Source organism: Lagenorhynchus albirostris, chromosome 7 (genome assembly GCF_949774975.1).
Source record: "Lagenorhynchus albirostris chromosome 7, mLagAlb1.1, whole genome shotgun sequence".
Taxonomy (NCBI): Eukaryota; Metazoa; Chordata; class Mammalia; order Artiodactyla; family Delphinidae; genus Lagenorhynchus; species Lagenorhynchus albirostris.
In genome coordinates, this window is record NC_083101.1 from 88,102,805 (window position 1) to 88,122,096 (window position 19,292).

Sequence of the window (19,292 nt, forward strand, 5' to 3'; positions counted from 1 at the left end):
ATGTTTCTAATTAAATGTTTATTTTAAAAAAACCCAATTTATATGAAGAGAAAATAATTTAGTTCAGTTCATTTTCAAACCATAATGCTAAAAAATTATTCTTTTCATAATAACAGCTTTCTTTCTGTAAGCAGTAGCATTTCTGTCTTCACAAAAAAGGGAGAACAGGAAAACAGATTGTATGACTATGTTTTTCCAGAAGACCTAGGTAAGCCAGTTTCCCAACAAGGTCATTGCCCCTGGTAAGCTTGGATAAAATAACAAGATTTTTTACATGAGAAGAAAATGTGGAAATAAATTACATTACATGTTAACTCAAAGAGATTTTTATATTAGATAACCTGAGCTTCTTATCCCTTTGGAGGTCATCCTGTCCTCTGTGGCAGGGAGGATTGAGTTGGATAAAGACTCTCATTAGCACTGGGGGAGGTTTCACATGTAAATCCCCTCACAAATGCGAGAGCAAATAGAGTGTCCTGCTTAGTAAGTCAACATAATTTGGGTGCTAGTTTTTTCTCTTAGAAAAGTGCCCTTGGTGGCTTTTGAAGTGGATGAGGCAGGAAGCTCTCAGCCCACAGTGTTTGCCTGCTTTTCCTTCCCATCAGGATTGTCCAACATCCCCAGCCTTTTCTCCAGTCTTTGCTTCCACTCTTCTCTGAGCCTGAGGAGGGGAAACAATATACGTGGTTAGTGCATTTGTCTAGACATCTGCTGGTCCAGAGAAGTTTTTTGTTTTTTGGGTTTTTTTCCTTCTGAAGAATATTTTTTAAGAGAAATAAGTGGCTTTTACAAATTAATGAAGAAAAAAATCAGTAGAGTAATGAGCAGTCTATGAATACGTAGTTTTCTCCAAAATTTATTCCTTCCTACATTGGTATGCGGATTCAGAGTAATATCAATCAAAATCCCAGCAGGACTTTTCTGTAGCTATCAACAAGCTGATTCTAAATTTTATATGGAAAGGCAAAAGAAGTCAATTAGCCAAAACAATTTTAAAGTAGAAGAAAGATGGGAGACTCATACTACATGATTTTGAGGCTTAATGTAAAGCTACCATCATCAAGACAGTGTAGCATTGGTGAAGGAAGAAACAGATCAATGGAACAGAATGGTGTGGAAATAAACATACACAAATATAGCCAATTGATTTTTGACAAAGTACAAAGGCAGCTCAATGGAGGAAGGATAGTATTTTTTTTCAATAAATGATGCTGGAACATTATATATCCATATTAAAAAATGGCCTTTGATCCACACTCCACATCTTATACAAAATTAACTAAAAATGGATCATAGACATGAATGTAAAATGTAAGACCAAGGCTTCAAGAAAAAAGCCACAAAATAATATCTTCATGACCTTGGGATAAGGAAAAAATTCTTATATACATTACAAAAAGCATGATTCATAAAAGAATAAAAAATTTGGGACTTCATCAAAATTAAAACAATTTGTTCTGTGAAAGATACTTTAAAGAGAATAAAAGACAAGCCACAAACAGGGAGAAAATATTTGCAAGTCACATATCTGATAAGGGACTTATTTCCAGAATATATATAGTTTCAAACTCAATGATAAGAAAATAATATAATGAGGAAAATAGTTGAACAGACATTTTCCTAAAGAAGTAATATGGGTGGCAAATAAACACGTAAAAGATGCTCAACATAATTAGGAAAATGCAAATTAAAACAACAATGAGGTACCACTTACCTCACAGAATAACCAAAACAAACAAAAAAAACCAAAACCAACTCTTTCCCCCTACCTCCCCTGGCAAAACCAAAACCCAACCCCCACCCCCCAAACCAAAAAACCCTCACAACAAAACTCAAACCAAGTGCTGGCCAGGATGCTGACTAACTGGAACTCTTTTACATGCTATTAAAATGCAAAACGGTGCAGTCAGTTTGTAAAACAGTTTGGCAGTTTCTTATACAGTTAACCATACACTCACCCTATGACCCAGTAATTTCAATCCTATTTGCTCAAGAGAAATAGAAATTTATCTTCACACAGAAATCTATATGTGAATGTTTACAGCACTTTTATTTATAGTCACCCAAAACTGGAAACAACCTAAATGTCCTTCAATGGGGAGTGGATCACCAAATTGTGATACACCCCTACCACAGAAAAGTACTCAGCAATGAGAAGGAATGGATGTACACACAACAAGAAGAAAAAATCCCAAGTACATTGTGCTAAGTGAAAAGAGCCAGACACAAAAGACTACATACTGTATAATTCATTTATGACATTCTGGAAAAGGCAAAACTATAGGGATGAAGTACAGATCAGTGGTTGCTATGGACTGGAAATTGGGAGAGGAGCTGACCACAAAGGAGAAGCTTAAGGGAATTTTTCAGAGTGATGGAACTATTCTATATCTTGACTGTAGTGATTACATGACTCTGAGCATTTGTCAAACTCATAGATCTGTACACAAAAAGAAAAGAAATGCATGGTGCTTATAAATCAATTAAGAAAAAGAAAGTCTATAATCAAACAGGCAGAGGCTATACAAAGGCAGTTTCTGAAGAAGAAATCCAGCTAGTTCCTATGCATATGAAAAGATCTCAACCAAACCTGTAATTAATTAAATTCATTTTAAAACAGTGAGATGCCATTTTCACCGTCAGATTAACAATGATTAAGAGTCTGACAACACACAGTGTGAGTGACTGGGAATTGGCATTCCCATACTTAGAGTGGAAGTTTAAAACAACCTCTTTGCAAGACGAGGAGGCAATAGCTATCAAAATTTAAAACACTCATCTTTTGACATATCTTCATTTCTATGAACTTATCCCATAATGCTTATCCATGTATGAATAATGTATGTACAAGTATTCTTATTACAACATTGTTTGTAAAGCCAAAAAATGAAAAACAACCTAAATGTCCTTCAGTGTGATTGTTTAAATTAATTGTCACATCATTATTGTGGAAAACATTAAAGAAGTACTGAAAGTGCCAATACAGAAAAACTTCCAAGATAGCATAAGTTAAAAAAGGAAGGTGCATATTAATACTATGTATAAAATAGATAACTAATGAGAACCTACTGTATAGCACAGGGAACTCTACTCAGTGCTCTGTGGTGACCTAAATGAGAAAGAAATCCAAAAAAAGGGGATATATGTATATGTATAGCTGATTCACTCTGCTGCACAGTATAAACTAAAACAATATTGTAAAGAGACTATACTCCAATAAAAATTTTTTTAAAAATTAAGAAAGGAAAGTGCAGAATATTGAAGATTATGTAGATCCTATTTTGCATAAAAATACAGCACACTTATTTATTTGCTTAGAAAAACTAAAGTTTTGGAGAGATATATGTGAGAAACTGTTGATGTCAGTTTTCTCTGGAGAGCAGGTCTAGGAGCCTAAGTGTGAAGGACACTAGTATTAAAAAGTATACACTTGGGGAGACCTTCAAGATGGCAGAGTAGTAAGATGTGGAGATCACCTTCCTCCCCACAGATACATCAGAAATACATCTACATGTGGAACAACTCCTACAGAACACCCACTGAATGCTGGCAGAAGACCTCAGACTACCCAAAAGGCAAGAAACTCCCCCATGTACCTGGGGAGGGCAAAAGAAAAAAGAAAAAACAGAGACAAAAGAATAGGGATGGGACCTGCACATCTGGGAGGAAGTGGTGAAGGAGAAAAAGTTTCTACACACTAGGAAGCCCCTTCACAGGTGGAGACGGGGTGTGGCAGGGGGCGGGGGAAGCTTCGGAGCCACAGAGCAGAGCGCAGCAACAGGGGTGCAGAGGGCAAAGTGGAAAGGTTCCCACACAGAGGATCACTGCCAACCAGGACTCACCAGCCTCAGAGGCTTGTCTGCTCACCCTCCGGGGTGGGCAGGAGCTGGGAGCTGAGGCTCAGGCTTCAGAGGCAGACCCCAGGGAGAGGACTGGGGTTGCCTGTGTGAACACAACCTGAAGGGGGCTAGTGTGCCACAGCTAGCCGGGAGGGAGTCCGGGAAAAACTCTGGACCTGCCTAAGAGGCAACAGATTGTTTCAGGGTGCACAAGGAGAGGGGATTCAAAGCACCGCCTAAATGAGCTCCAGAGACGGGCGTGAGCCACGGCTATCAGCACAAACACCAGAGACGGGCATGAAACACTAAGGCTACTGCTGCAGCCACCAAGGAGCCTGTGTGCAAGTACAGGTCACTATCCACACCTCCCCTCACAGGAGACTGTGCAGCCCACCACTGCCAGGGTCCCGTGATCCAGGGACAAATTCCCTGGGACAACACACAGTGCACCTCAGGCTGTTGCAATGTTACGCTGGCCTATGCTGCCACAGGCTCACCCCGCATTCTGTACCCCGAACTCCCCGCAACCTGAGTGAGCCAGACACCCTGCATTCCGTACCCCGACCTCCCCCAGCCTGAGTGAGCCAGAATCCACAAATCAGCTGCTCCTTTAAACCCATCCTGTCTGGGCGGAAACAGACGCCCTCAGGAGACTTACGCGCACAGGTGGGGCCAAATCCAAAGCTGAACCCCAGGAGCTGTGCGAACAAAGAAGAGAAAGGGAAATCTCTCCCAGCACCCTCAGGAGCAACAGATTAAATCTCAACAATCAACTTGATGTACCTGCATCTGTGGAATACCTGAATAGACAACGAATCATCCCAAAATTGAGGCGGTGGACTTTGGGAGCAAGAGTAGACTTGAGGTTTGCTGTATGCGACAGACGGGTTTCTGGTTTTATGTTTATCTTAGTTTAGTAGTTAGAGTTTATTATCATTGCTAGATTTGTTTATTGATTTGGTTGCTCTCTTTTTTTTAAAATATATATATATATATTTTTTTCCTTTTTCTCTTTTTCTGAGTGTGTATGGGTATGCTTCTTTGTGTGATTTTGTCTGTATAGCTTTGCTTTTAGCGTTTGTCTTAGGGTTCTGTCTGTTTTTCTGTGTTTTTTTTTAATATAGTTTTTAATGCTTGTTATCTATGGTGGATTTGTTTTTTGGTTTGGTTGCTCTCTCTTCTTTTATAATCACTTTCTAATTTTTTAAATTTTAATACTTTAAAAATTTTTAATTTTAATAATTTTATTTCTTTTTCTTTCTTTTTTCGCTCTTTCTTTTTTCTCCCATTTATTCTGAGCCATGTGGCTAACAGGGTCTTGGTGCTCCGGCTGGGTGTCAGGCCTGTGCCTCTGAAGTGGGAGAGCCAAGTTCAGGGCATTGGTCAACCAGAGACCTCCCAGCTCCATGTAATATCAAACAGTGAAAGCTCTTCCAGAGATCTCCTTCTCAACGCTAAGACACAGCACCACTGAATAACCAGCAAGCTACAGTGCTGGACACCCTATGCCAAACAACTAGCAAGACAGGAACACAACCCCACCCATTAGCAGAGAGGCTGCCTAAAATCATAAGGTTACAGACATCCCAAAACACACCACTAGACGTGGTTCTGCCCACCAGAAAAACAAGATCCAGCTTTATCCACCAGAACACAGGCACCAGTCCCCTCCACTAGGGAGCCTACACAACCCACTGAACCAACAGACACTGGGGGCAGACACCAAAAACAAGGGAACTACGAACCTGCAGCCTGTGAAAAGGAGACCCCAAACACAGTAAGTTAAGTAAAATAAGAAGACAGAGAAACACACAGAAGATGAAGGAGCAAGGTAAAAACCCACCAGACCTAACAAATGAAGAGGAAATAAGCAGTCTACCTGAAAGAGAATTCAGAGTAATGGTAGTAAAGATGATCTAAAATCTTGGAAATAGAATGGAGAAAATACAAGAAATGTTTAACAAGGACCTAGAAGAACTAAAGAGTAAACAAACCTTGATTAACAACACAATAAATGAAATTAAAACTTCTCTAGAAGGAATCAATAGCAGAATAACTGAGTAAGAAGAACAGATAAGTGACCTGGAAGATACAAGAGTGGAAATAACCACTGCAGAGCAGAATAAAGAAAAAAGAATGAAAAGAACTGAGGACAGTCTCAGAGACCTCTGGGATAATATTAAACTCATCAACATTCTATTTATAGGGGTCCCAGAAGAAGAAGAGAAAAAGAAAGGGACTGAGAAAATATTTGAAGAGATTATAGTTGAAAATGTCCATAATATGGGAAAGGAAAGAGTCAATCAAGTCCAGGAAGTGCAGAGATTCCCATATAGGACAAATCCAAGGAGAATCATGCCAGGATGAATATAAATCAAACTATCAAAAATTAAATACAAAGAAAAAATATTAAAAGCAGCAAGGGAAAAACAACAAATAACATACAAGGGAATCCCCATAAGGTTAACAGCTGATCTCTCAGCAGAAACTCTGCAAGCCAGAAGGAAATTGCAAGACATATTTAAAGTGATGAAAGGGAAAACCAACAACCAAGATTACCCAGCAAGGATCTCATTCAGATTCGACAGAGAAATTAAAACCTTTACATACAACAAAAGCTAAGAGAATTCAGCACCACTGAACCAGCTTTACAACAAATGCTAAAGGAACTTCTCTAGGCAGGAAACACAAGAGAAGGAAAAGACCTACAATAACAAACCCAAATAATTAAAAAAATCATAACAGGAACATACATATTGATAATTACCTTAAATGTAAATGGATTAAATGCTCCCACAAAAAGACATAGGTTGGCTGAATGGATACAAAAACAAGACCCATATATATGTTGTCTACAAGAGAAACACTTCAGACCTAGGGACACATACAGACTGAAAGTGAGGTGATGGAAAAAGATATTCCATGCAAATAGAAATCAAAAGAAAGCTGGAGTAGAAATTCTCATATCAGGTAAAATAGACTGTAAAATAAAGACTATTAAGGGAGACAAAGAAGGACACTACATAATGATCAAGGGGTCAATCCAAGAAGAAGATATAACAATTGTAAATATTTATGCACCCAACATAGGAGTACCTCAATACATAAGGCAAATGCTAACAGCCATAAAACGGGAAATCGACAGTAACACAATCATAGTAGGGGACTTTAACACCCCACTTTCACCAATGGACAGATCATCCAAACTGAAAATAAATCAGAAAACCCAAGCTTTAAATGATGCATTAAACAAGATGTACTTAATTGATATTTATAGGACATTCCATCCAAAAACAACAGAGTACACTTTCTTCTCAAGTGCTCATGGAACATTCTCCAGGATAGATCATATCTTGGGTCACAAATCAAGCCTTGGTAAATTTAAGAAAATTGAAATCATATCAAGTATCTTTTCTGACCACAACACCCTGAGACTACATAACAATTACAGGAAAAAAATCTGTAAAATATACAAACATATGGAGGCTAAACAACACATTACTAAATAACCAAGAGATCACTGAAGAAATCAAAGAGGAAATCAAAAAATACCTAGAAACAAATGACAATGAAAACACAATGACCCAAAACCTATGGGATGCAGCAAAAACAGTTCTAAGAGGGAAGTTTATAGCAATATAATCCTATCTCAAAAAAAAAAATCTCAAATAAACAACCTAACCTTACACCTAAACAATTAGAGAAAGAAGAACAACAACAACAACAAAAAATTAGCAGAAGGAAAGAAATCATAAAGATCAGATCAGAAATAAATGAAAAAGAAATGAAGGAAACAATAGCAAAGATCAATATAACTAAAATTGGTTCTTTGAAAAGGTAAAATTGATAAACCATTAGCCAGACTCATCAAGAAAAAAAGGGAGAAGACTCAAATCAATAGAATTAGAAATGAAAAGGGAGAAGTTACAACACACACTGCAGAAATACAAAGGATCATGAGAGATTACTACAAGTAACTATATGCCAATAAAATGGACAACCTGGAAGAAATCTACAAATTCTTAGAAAAGCACAACCTTCCGAGACTGGACCAGGAAGAAATAGAAAACATAAACAGACCAATCACAAACACTGATATTGGGACTGTGATTAAAAAACTTCCAACAAATAAAAGCCCAGAACCAGATGGCTTCACAGATGAATTCTATCATACATTTAGAGAAGAGCTAACATCTATCCTTCTTAAACTCTTTCAAAATATAGCAGAGGGAGGAACACTCCCAAACTCATTCTAAGAGGCCACCATCACCCTGATACCAAAACCAGACAAAGATGTCACAAGGAAAGAAAACTACAGGCCAATGTCACTGATGAACGTAGATGCAAAAATCCTCAACAAAATACTAGCAAACAGAATCCAACAGCACATTAAAAGGATCGTACACCCTGATCAAGTCGGGTTTATCCCAGGAATGCAAGGATTCTTCAATATACGCAAATCAATCAATGTGATAAACCATATTAACAAATTGAAGGAGAAAAATCATATCATCATCTCAATTGATGCAGAAAAATCTTTCAACAAAATTAAACACCCATTTATGACAAAAACACTCCAGAATGTAGGCATAGAGGGAACTTACCTCAACATAATAAAGGCCATATATGACAAACCTGCAGACTACATCATTCTCAATGGTGAAAAACTGAAACCATTTCCTCTACAATAAGAAAGAGAAAAGGTTATCCTCTCTCACCACTATTATTCAACATAGTTTGGACGTTTTAGCCACAGCTATCAGAGAAGAAAAAGGAATTCAAATCGGAAAAGAAGTAAACCTGTCACTGTTTGCAGATGACATGATACTATACATAGAGAATCCAAAAGTTGCAACCAGAAAACTACTAGAGCTAATCAATGAATTTGGTAAAGTAGCAGGATACAAAATTAATGTACAGAAATCTCTTGCATTCCTATACACTAATGATGAAAAATAAGAAAGAGAAATTAAGTAAACACTCCCATTTACCATTGCAACAAAAAGAATAAATTAACTAGGAATAAACCTACCTAAGGAGACAAAAGACCTGAATGCAGAAAACTAAGACACTGATGAAAGAAATTAAAGATGACACAAACAGTTGGTAAGATATACTATGTTCATAGATTGGCGGAATCAATATTGTCAAAATGACTATACTACGCAAAGCAATTTACAGATTCAATGCAATCCCTATCAAACTACTAATGGTATTTTTCACAGAACTAGAACAAAAAATTTCACAATTTGTATGGAAACACAAAAGACCCCAAATAGCCAAAGCAATCTTGAGAAAGAAAAACAGAGCTGGAGCAATCAGGCTCCCAGACTTCAGACTATACTACAAAGCTACAGTAATCAAGAGAGTATGGTACCGGCACAAAAACAGAAATATAGATCAATGGAATAGGATAGAAAGCCCAGAGATAAACCCACGCACATATGGTCACCTCATTTTTGATACAGGAGGCAAGAGTATACAATGGAGAAAAGACAGCCTCTTCAATAAGTGGGGCTGGGAAAACTAGACAGCTACATGTAAAAGAATGAAATTAGCACACTCCCTAACAGCATACCCCAAAATAAACTCAAAATGGATTAAAGACCTAAATGTAAGGCCAGACACTATAAAACTCTTAGAGGAAAACACAGGAAAAACACTCTATGACATAAATCACAGCAAGATCCTTTTTGACCCACCTCCTAGAGAAATGGAAATAAAAACAAAAATAAACAAATGGGACCTAATGAAACTTCAAAGCTTTTGCACAGTAAAGCAAACCATAAACAAGATGAAAAGACAACCCTCAGAATGGGAGAAAATATTTGCAAATGAAGCAACTGACAAAGGATTAATCTCCAAAATTTACAAGCAGCTCATGCAGCTCAATAACAAAAATACAAACAACCCAATCCAAAAATGGGCAGAAGACCTAAATAGACATATCTCCAAAGAAGATATACAGACTGCCAACAAACACATGAAAGGATGCTCAACATCATTAATCATAGAGAAATTCAAAACAAAACTACAATGAGGTATCACCTCACACCAGTCAGAATGGCCATCATCAAAAAATCTGCAAGCAATAAATGCTGGAGACGGTGTGGAGAAAAGGGAACCCTCTTGCACTGTTAGTGGGAATGTAAATTGATACAGCCACTATGGAGAACAGTATGAAGGTTCCTTAAAAAACTAAAACTACCATATGATCCAGCAATCCCACTACTGGGCATATACCCTGAGAAAACCATAATTCAAGAAGAGTCATGTATCCAATGTTCATTGCAGCTCTATTTACAATAGCCAGGACACAGAAGCAACATAAGTGCCCATTGACAAATGAATGAATAAAGAAGATGTGGCACATATATACAATGGAATATTACTCAGCCACAAAAAGAAACAGAACTGAGTTATTTGTAGTGAGGTAGATGGACTTGGAGTCTCTCATACAGAGAGAAGTAAGTCAGAAAGAGAATAATAAATACCATATGCTAACATGTATATATGGAATCTGAAGAAAAATGTTTCTGAAGATTCTAGGGGTAGGACAGGTATAAAGACACAGACCTAGAGAATGGCCTTAGGACACGGGGAAGTGGAAGGGTAAGCTGGGACGAAGAGAGAGTGGCATGGACTTAAATATACTCCCATATGTAAAATAGGTAGCTACTGGGAAGCAGCCGCATAGCACAGGGAGATCAGCTTGGTGCTTTGCCATGACCTAGAGAGGTGGGATAGGGAGGGTGGGAGGGAGACACAAGAAGGAGGAGATATGGGATATATGTTTATGTATAGCTGATTCACTTTGTTATAAAGCAGAAACTAACACACCATGGTAAAGCAATTATACTCCAATAAAGATGTTAAAAAAATATGCTTGGTTAGTTTCTTAAGTTGGATAAATCATTTTATTCATTTAATAGGGCTGCCATAACAAAATACCAACTTAAACAACAGACAATTGGCTTAAACAACAGACAATTATTGTCTCAGTTTTGGAGGGTGATAGTTCAAGATCAAGGTGTTAACAGGTTTGATTTCTCCCAAGGCCTCTCTCCTTTACATGCAGATGTCCTTCTTGCTCCATCCTCATGTGGCCTTTCCTCTGTGTTTGTGCATCCCTGGTGTCTCTTTGTGTATCATAACCTCTTCTTCTTACAAGGACAACAGTTACTTGGATCGGGTCCCACCCTAAAAGCTCTCACTTTAACTGTCACTTGTTTTAAAGGCCCTATCTCCAAATACAGTCACGTTCTAAGGTGCTGGTGGTTAGGACTTCCCGTATGAATCTGGGGGGACACAATTCATAACAATGCTAAAGCAATGCATGATTATTATGGATAAATTAGAATACACAATAATGAATAAAGAAAAATTGGATTCAACCTTAATTGTTTACTCTTGTAAATAACCCTAAAATGAGTATGATAATAATTAATACTCTTTCCATATGCCAGTCTACTTTCCTTGAAAAGATCCCCAGAGGTGAATAATTAGAGGGTATAAATATTTTGAAAGCTGTAGGCACCTATTATCAAACTGACTCCAAGAAACTTCTTACGTAAAACTCTGCTCAATTATGGGCCCAAGAAAGAATGGAAAGAATTTGGAATGTTGGCCTGTTGTTTGGTGGTGATGTTGCTTAAGCACATTAGCAACCAAGGATTAAAAGTTGAAATACTGAGAGAATAGGGACATGGGGGGATATCATCCTCATTCTACCTCAACTTTAAATAGAACGAATGACATAGAAATATAGTTTGCCGGTTTGAAAGGGAAGATAAAACATGTAACTGCTGCTCTCCCATTAGTGGACATAGGTCCATGCACATTTTTCTTAAGAAGTGATGATTTATTGAGATTATATGACCTTGTATTGAGATCTACCTATTAGTAATTTTAATAATTATATTCCTTCATTATGGTTATTAAGTAATCATCTTGTTATTTTATTTGCAATCAACCTCTCCAACCTGGGAAATATCCAAGCTCACAAGCTCCCGTTGTTAAGCATCTCTGAAAGGCTCTGTAAATAAATCTGCCTCCAAATGTACATGACTTTTGTCACCTGGGGTCTTTTAAAGCTCAGTAATAAAGGTTGCTGCCTGTATGTTTCATTGAACTGTAGGGGCATAATGTGAATTCATCATTAATTAAAGGGGCTTTAACTTTTCCTTGGTGTGGTGGGTATGAAAATGTGTTATTCAGAGATCCTGCTGGCCAATTGCCTGTTTTTGTAAATAAAGTTTTATCAGAACACAGCCCTGCCCATTTGTGACTATTGTCTGTGACTGCTTTCATACAATGGCAGGACTGAGTAGTTGCAACATAGAGCACAAAGCCCAAAATATTTACTACTTTGTCCTTTCTAGGAAATATTTGCCGCCCCCTCATCTAGATTTAAGAAAGTGATGGAGAAAATCTTAATAATGCAGATTAAACTTAGAAGTGTGCCCTGTCTTCTATAACTATTATGTTGTGAATGGCAGAAAAAGAATGTGGAAAAGCTCTTGCGGCACTAGAAAACTATAATCCTTAACAATCTGACTTTGCTGAATTGTATAGTAATTAAACATTTATTCGTTGTCTGATTTTGCCCTATCATGGCTGAATTGCAACCATATGTTGGCTATAGAGACAAAAGGTTGGCAAAAACCAATAGAAGGATGCTGTGAGAATCAGTTGGATGTATGAAATGTGTAATAAAGAACATTGCATGTTTTATTCTTATTTGTAAAGTATATGTCACACATCTTTATAAAAGTAAAATTCATAATAAAAATATGTACATATATATGTGTATACATTTTTTCCACAGAGAGACAGTCATTAAATGTTTACCAGCACACCATAACTTGCTTCCCATTTTTCTCTCACAGGTGCTTTCCCCAATAAATCTCACACCCATCTAATTTCATCTTGCCCTCTGCTTCTTGGAGGAACCAAATTAACACATTTGGAATGATGAATTTATTCTAGGAACAGAATTTACGAATCTGGGGTTTATGACACATTTATTCACTTTTTGTATTAGCTATATCACCATTTATTGCCAGATGGATGATAGTTGCCACTATCTACCTAGTTCCCATTAAATCCTATTTTATGAGTATTTAGACTGTTTCCTGTCCCTTTCTAGTCAATATCTTTCATCACTGTGTTGCTTCCCTTTATCTTTGTGCTCTCAGTAAACTGGTGAATATAAGTGTATATATGGATCTTTTCTTCTATAGTAAGGAAGGTCAATATGAGAAAGATAATGCTTAAAAATTGGTACGCAGAGTCAGATACAGCAGAGGAGCAATAAAACTGACACTAAACTTGAAGAGAACATTTTTTTCCTTATGTCTAGAAATACTGACCTCACTTTTCAAATGGAGACCAAATGATATTTACTATTTATTGTTCTAGATTCATCTGATTAGTGGAGGAGTTGTAATTAATATCTAGGAACACAGATTCTGCTTGATAAGTATGGGATTTGACTAGAAAGGAGGACTTTTTTTAAGAACCATAAGCCAGAATCACAAACCAGAATCACAATGTCCTTACTAAGAACCACAGAAGATCAACTGGGCACATAATTAGTTTTTTTTTTCTATCATGTGCTTGCTAGGCCCTAAAGATATGTGCCAGTTTGGGTCCTCCAAGAAGCAGATTCAAAGGAATCAACCATGAAAAATAAAGCAGGGGTTGGGGGAAGAAACAGAAATGGTAAGGGATAGCCTTCAGATTAGCATGCTGGTCTAACACCTGTGAAAGGAGAGTGAGAAGTAAGGAATGATTGGGTAGGAAAAGGCCCGAACCACAGCATAGTTCTGAGAAAGCTTAGCTGAGCTGATGAGGAGTCCCTGGGTAAAAGTTTCCCAGTAGAGGAGTTCTGTCACACAGGAATTTACCAGGACTAGCTACCCCTGCCATGCTCAGTCATTGGCTAGAGCAGTCAGGGGTAAATGTGGCCTCAGCTCAAATAAAATGGCAGATCCAGAAAGGCAGCACCTAGGGCTCTTAGTCAACTTTCTCCCCATTGCAAGTTTAGAGCACCTCTGTGGCTACCTCAATATGTAAAGAAGAGCAGTAAAATAATAATCCTTGTCATCAAGGAATTTATAATTTACTGAGTCCTTGATCTCCCAATTTAGATTTCACACTATAATCATAATCTCTGTGCTTTTGTTTTAATATGAAAGGTCAGATGATGCTTTTGCTGCCCCTATTCCTGTGTAATAATGAACATGCCTTTACAGTGGTTTTTCCATAGTGGGGAGAGATGGGCCTGATCCTGGTTCCCTTTGACCTTCAGCTCACCAGCTGGATCTGGTCACGGGGCAGCTCAGCATACTGCTCTGAACAACTCAGTTTACCAGCCATATACCTCAACCCCTCAGTTTGAATGAAAAAACTAACTAAAATTTTTCTCACTGGTTATTTTTCATAGACTAAATCTTATAAAAAGTTTGAAATGATGATTTCATCTGGCTTGGAGATTATGAGTTGGATATTTTGTTACCTGCTTCTGAAAGCATCCTGATTGACATAACTGATAAGTAGGAATCAAAGCAGAGGGAGGTGAGTGGTCTTGGGGTGAGGCCTGATAAACCCCTCTCCTCACTTAGACACTCTGAGCTCTGCTAAATTCTGAAGAGGTATTTTGAAGATCATACTTCTTGCATTAAAAAATTATTATTTTCATATAAGCATTGTACATTTACTCAGTTATAGTTACAGGCTGGTTATTTAGGCTTAGGTGTTCATATAATTTATCATCTAAATTGAGATACTTTGGAAATAAAAGGGAGCACAATTCATAATTATAACAAATTGATATACATACACCTGGACTGTCCCAACACACCAGGAGATTTGTTCATTGTACCTACAGTACACTTGACTTCTCTCAAATTGCCTCAATCAGTTATTTGCAAACAGACTTCAACTTCTCCAGGGGACTGATGCCTGCTGTGCTGCTTCTTTCTAGCCAGACTCAGAGAGAGTAAGAGGGTTTCTAGTTCTGAGGCCACCCACTTTGGCTTGTGATCTCACCTCCAGGGCTTCTTCCACACACATGTGTTCCTAGGGTAAATGGATTCTCTGCAGCTCTGGTTGCATTCCTCTCAGTCAGTAAACCCGTAGGCATGTGCTAATGAGCATGTCCATGGTGAAACACCTGTTTCCACTCTACTCAGCTTGGGCACAAGGCCTTGCCGGTTAGCCCAGCTGAGGAACATAAGGCATTATTGGCTCTGTTCTATCAGCAAAGGCGTTGGTGGAAAATTTTGAGGTTTTTTTTTTGAGGTTTTTGTCTTCTACTGTTCATTTAGAACATTTCTTGATTGCATAGTGGCTTGAAATTGCCACTTTTATAAATGGAGGGTAAAATAACAAAAGGTGTCAGTGTTATGTGTGTGTCTCAGGTTATGCACTTACATATAAGCATTTTGGAAAGCCATAGCCTTAGGTGAAATAGGGACCCAAGGTTTTATGCCATTCATTGGTCTGGTCAAGTGTATCCTGGAAGATAATTATTCTAGGACAATATTTCAAACTGTTTGCTTACATAAGCAATATTTAAGCAAATATTCTGACATTCTGGATTTGGTTTAAAAATATTTATATTCTTTCTGTGCAACTTGGTTCATCTGGGATATATGTGGCTGTATGTTTTGTTTTGTTTTCGTTTTTTAACAAAAATAATAACAAAACCACTATGTTGTCATTCATTGTTTACCAAATTAAGAAGGCTTTTTGAGTTTTATATTCATAGTTGATAGGGGGCAACAGCTCTGGTAAGTGAGACTCAAGAACAGAGGAGGAGACCACAGAAGCTGCCTCTCCTCCCCCAGCCTCTGCTGATTTTCCTCTTCTCTGAGCAAGGCAGCAGCTCTGTCTCCATCTTCAAACGTTTATTTGGGAGAGACAATGCTAAAACGTTTCATGATGAGCACATTTTGAAGATTTATTCTCTTGGCTATAGAAGGAAGAGAAAACTGCTTCAAACTCTGAAGGGAGTCTTTTTAGGGGGCACATTAGAACCTGGATAATTAATTCATTTGTTCTATGGGCCATTTGCAAATGGTTGCTTTTTTGAATAACTTTTTTCCTAATTATAATATGGTAGTGTCATTTTAGAAACTTTGGAAAAAAATAGAAGAACACATGCACACAAAATTTGCCATTCCACCAGTCAAAAATAACCCTCTTAATATTTTAGAGTATTTTCTTCTAATCTTTCCCTATACATATGGATAAACTGCATCTATACATTAAAAAAGTCAGATCATATTGCAAATTTTGCTCTTAATCCCACACCCCAGGGCTTCTGGAAAGGAAGATGCAGTACAGGGCTCATGTGGGGATCTGGCTCCCAGTGGGCTTGTGCGCCAGGACTGGGGAGGAAGATGGCAGGGACCATACAACTGACTCTTCTTGCTCCCCTGGACTCTTCAGGACTGGGTGCTCTAACATGTAACTCTTTTAGCATTTAGAAAAACCTGGTTTTTCTTGCTGGACAACCAGGAATGTAACTGGAATAATGATAGAGCTCTTCTCTGGATATAGAGAGAGGCTATTTCCCCTCAGGAGCTGAAGAAAAGTTTTTAGAAGTTAATGTTGGTGCAACACATGTGAATTACACGTTTGTAGCTCAGCATACTCAGAAACATGGAAGCACATGCCTTGCCGTCCAGCAGAACACACAGATGCGATTCCACTTATAAGTGGGCATCTCAGCAAATAGACAGCCTGGCTGGGCTGTTCCCATTTTAGGGACAGAGAACCCAGACAGTCCCTGAAAAGTTGAGCTGATCTGTCTGCTCCAGGGCACTACATGTGTGAGGGCAGGTGCTGGCCCTTTTAGTCAGAGCAATGTTGACACTTGTGACACATCTTCTCACGTAAATAAATGTTCCCCTCTCAGCAGACTTCTTTGACTAGAACAAGTTCAACTGCCAGTAAGAGGAAGATCACATTATTCTTCCCCCAAGAAACTTAATATGTATCATCTCAGATGTGGGATCTTTCACACTTATACACATCTGTTGACCTAACTCTGAAATTCAGTGTATTCTCGTGTGCTGAGGATTGCAACAGAGGCAGGGTGAGGAAGAGATTTTTTCAGTTCATTAAGATATAAATAACAGAAACTCATTTTTGTTTACACCAAGAAAAAGCTTGTTCATATCTATAAGTCATTGGTTCTCAATAAGGGGCAACTTTGCCCTCCAGAGGACATTTGGCAATGTCAGAAGATATTTTTGGTTGTCACAATGTGGCAGGGGCGTACTAGCAGCATCTAATGTTTTGAGGGATGCTGCTAAACATCTTACAAAGCATAGGACAGCTGCCTTAGTAACAAAGAATTATAAGACCCTAAATGTCAGTTGTGCTGAGGTTGAGAAACTCTGATATAGATGGTAGCAAGACTAAATGAGTAGATGAATTAATCAAGTCTTTAATTTTCTATATTTTATGATATTTTGACATCTTAAAAAGCTTCCTGGCTGCCCTTGACAGGGCTAGCCTTCTTCTGCATGTCAACCAATCCTGAGTCTGTGGCCCTAAGCACCTCCTTATCTAACTCTCATAGATAAAGCCATATTTCCCCTGCCCTATATCATCCCAAGACCAGGCCAGGCACCAGACAACTAGAGACCATCCCTAAATCCCACAACCCTCAGGAATTATTCAAACTAGCCAATCCTAAACTGTTTACTCTGCCTTTCCTTGGAAACCCTGAGAAAGGCTCTGGCTTAGACTTTCCCTCTGCTTTCATCTTCTGCCACATGGCCAAAACCTGGTGCTTATCCTGTGGCCCTGAGTGGCATGCAGTGATACTCTCTCTGAAAGCTGTGTGTATAATAAATGTCTTCCTTCTAAGCCTCATTCTCCTTTTGCCTGTGGCTACACCGACTTGACCATACCACCTCCAATATTTGCATTATTAGAACAGTAGGTAATGAAAACAATTCAGTTTCCCCATCTTCACATCTGGTATGTTTCTGGGGAAATCTACCTCAAAAAATAGTGAAGAAACAATCCACATAGTTTCTCAGGGCACTTCTTCCCTGACGATCTTCCTCCAGTTCCCGGTAACCAGTCTGTTTGCTAATTTCTTTCTCCCAGAAGCTTTTGAGCTCATGACAAGTTTCACAGCAGAAGACTTCTCGACGTATGTATTGATTGTTCATCCTCTGAAAATAAAAGAAAAAACAAACCCAAGTACTTCAAATAAAGCCAGTCTAATTTTGGAGTGATGAAAAATGAGTTTGAATCCATACACTGCCAGTTACACTTTTTGTGCCTGTAGACAAATCACAGTCACTATGATTTTGTTTGTCAACTGCAAATAGGGATAATAATGGTTAATGTCAGAATATACTGTGAAAAATTTTGAAATGAGCAAAAATACAAAGGATGTCTGATAACCCTTCCAGATTATCTGATTCTACAAGGGCCTGCCCCTTTCATGCCTTTGAGCTATTTTACAACTCTGTAAATTATAGAAAAAGTATAGTAATGTAAATGATTTTTGAACATAGAGATTCAAATATATTTTGTCCAGTGGAATGTGATTGATATTGCTGTGAATATCAACCAATTTTCATCTACTTATAAATTCATTTTAATATTCTTGATTGTCTATATATGTGTTTTTTTAATTCTCCTTGAATCAGTTGTAGTATCTTACTAGTTTTCTTATTAATTATAGTAAGTTAAGTAAAATATTTGATACAAGTTCATTTTATATTTGTATGAGAGTCATGGTTTTAACTTAAAAAATTATCCTTTAACAATTACTTCACAGCTTTGTGTGTGTGTGTGTGTGTGTAGAAAGAGATGGTGTATGCAAAGCTCTAAACACAACGCAAGGCAAATAACAGGCACACAGAAAATGTTATGTTCTTTCCATCCTTCCTCACATAATAACATCTGCCATTTATTGAGCATATAATGTGCAATAGGCTTTTCTTACACACTGTCCCATTTGATCCTCACTACAACTCTGTGAGATGGGTGATTCTGAATTCATGGTTCAGATGAGGAAACTGAGAGACAGAATTTGCTTATAGCCTCATAACTGAGCATGAAAGAGCAGAAATTTGGATCTAGGTCTGTCCATCTTCAAAGTGGATGCCCTCTATTCTATCAATCCTCATCACAAGAAATGGTGACTGTATTTGGAAGTATACATGTTTACTACTAAAAAACATCTACGTTTTACTTAAACATTGCCCGTTTTCCAGACCTTAGTGGCTCTGGTGGGCAGGTAGATGAAAAGGACTGCAAAACAAATCCTTTTCTGCCTGCTGGTGAGTGCCTGCTCAGAGAAGAGCTTTGTCCCTGGCTGGAGATTGGAAAGGACCTGGACCTTCACTCCCTTGCTACAGAATCCCAGTGATCCCATTCAAACTGGATTGTCTGGGGGGGGCAGCCCAGAGGATTGGG

At 38.1% G+C, this 19,292-nt stretch overlaps 1 protein-coding gene across 1 annotated transcript; it reads right to left on the reverse strand.

The window, feature by feature from the left end:
- Window positions 1-567: 567 nt before the first annotated feature.
- On the reverse strand, window positions 568-18,034 carry FAM240B (family with sequence similarity 240 member B). Its single transcript, XM_060153551.1, has 2 exons — window positions 17,892-18,034; window positions 568-661 (listed from the first exon to the last, which is right to left on the reverse strand). Exons 1-2 carry the CDS (start codon window positions 18,032-18,034, stop codon window positions 568-570), a joined length of 237 nt encoding a protein of 78 aa, XP_060009534.1.
- Between the last annotated feature and the right edge of the window lie 1,258 nt (window positions 18,035-19,292).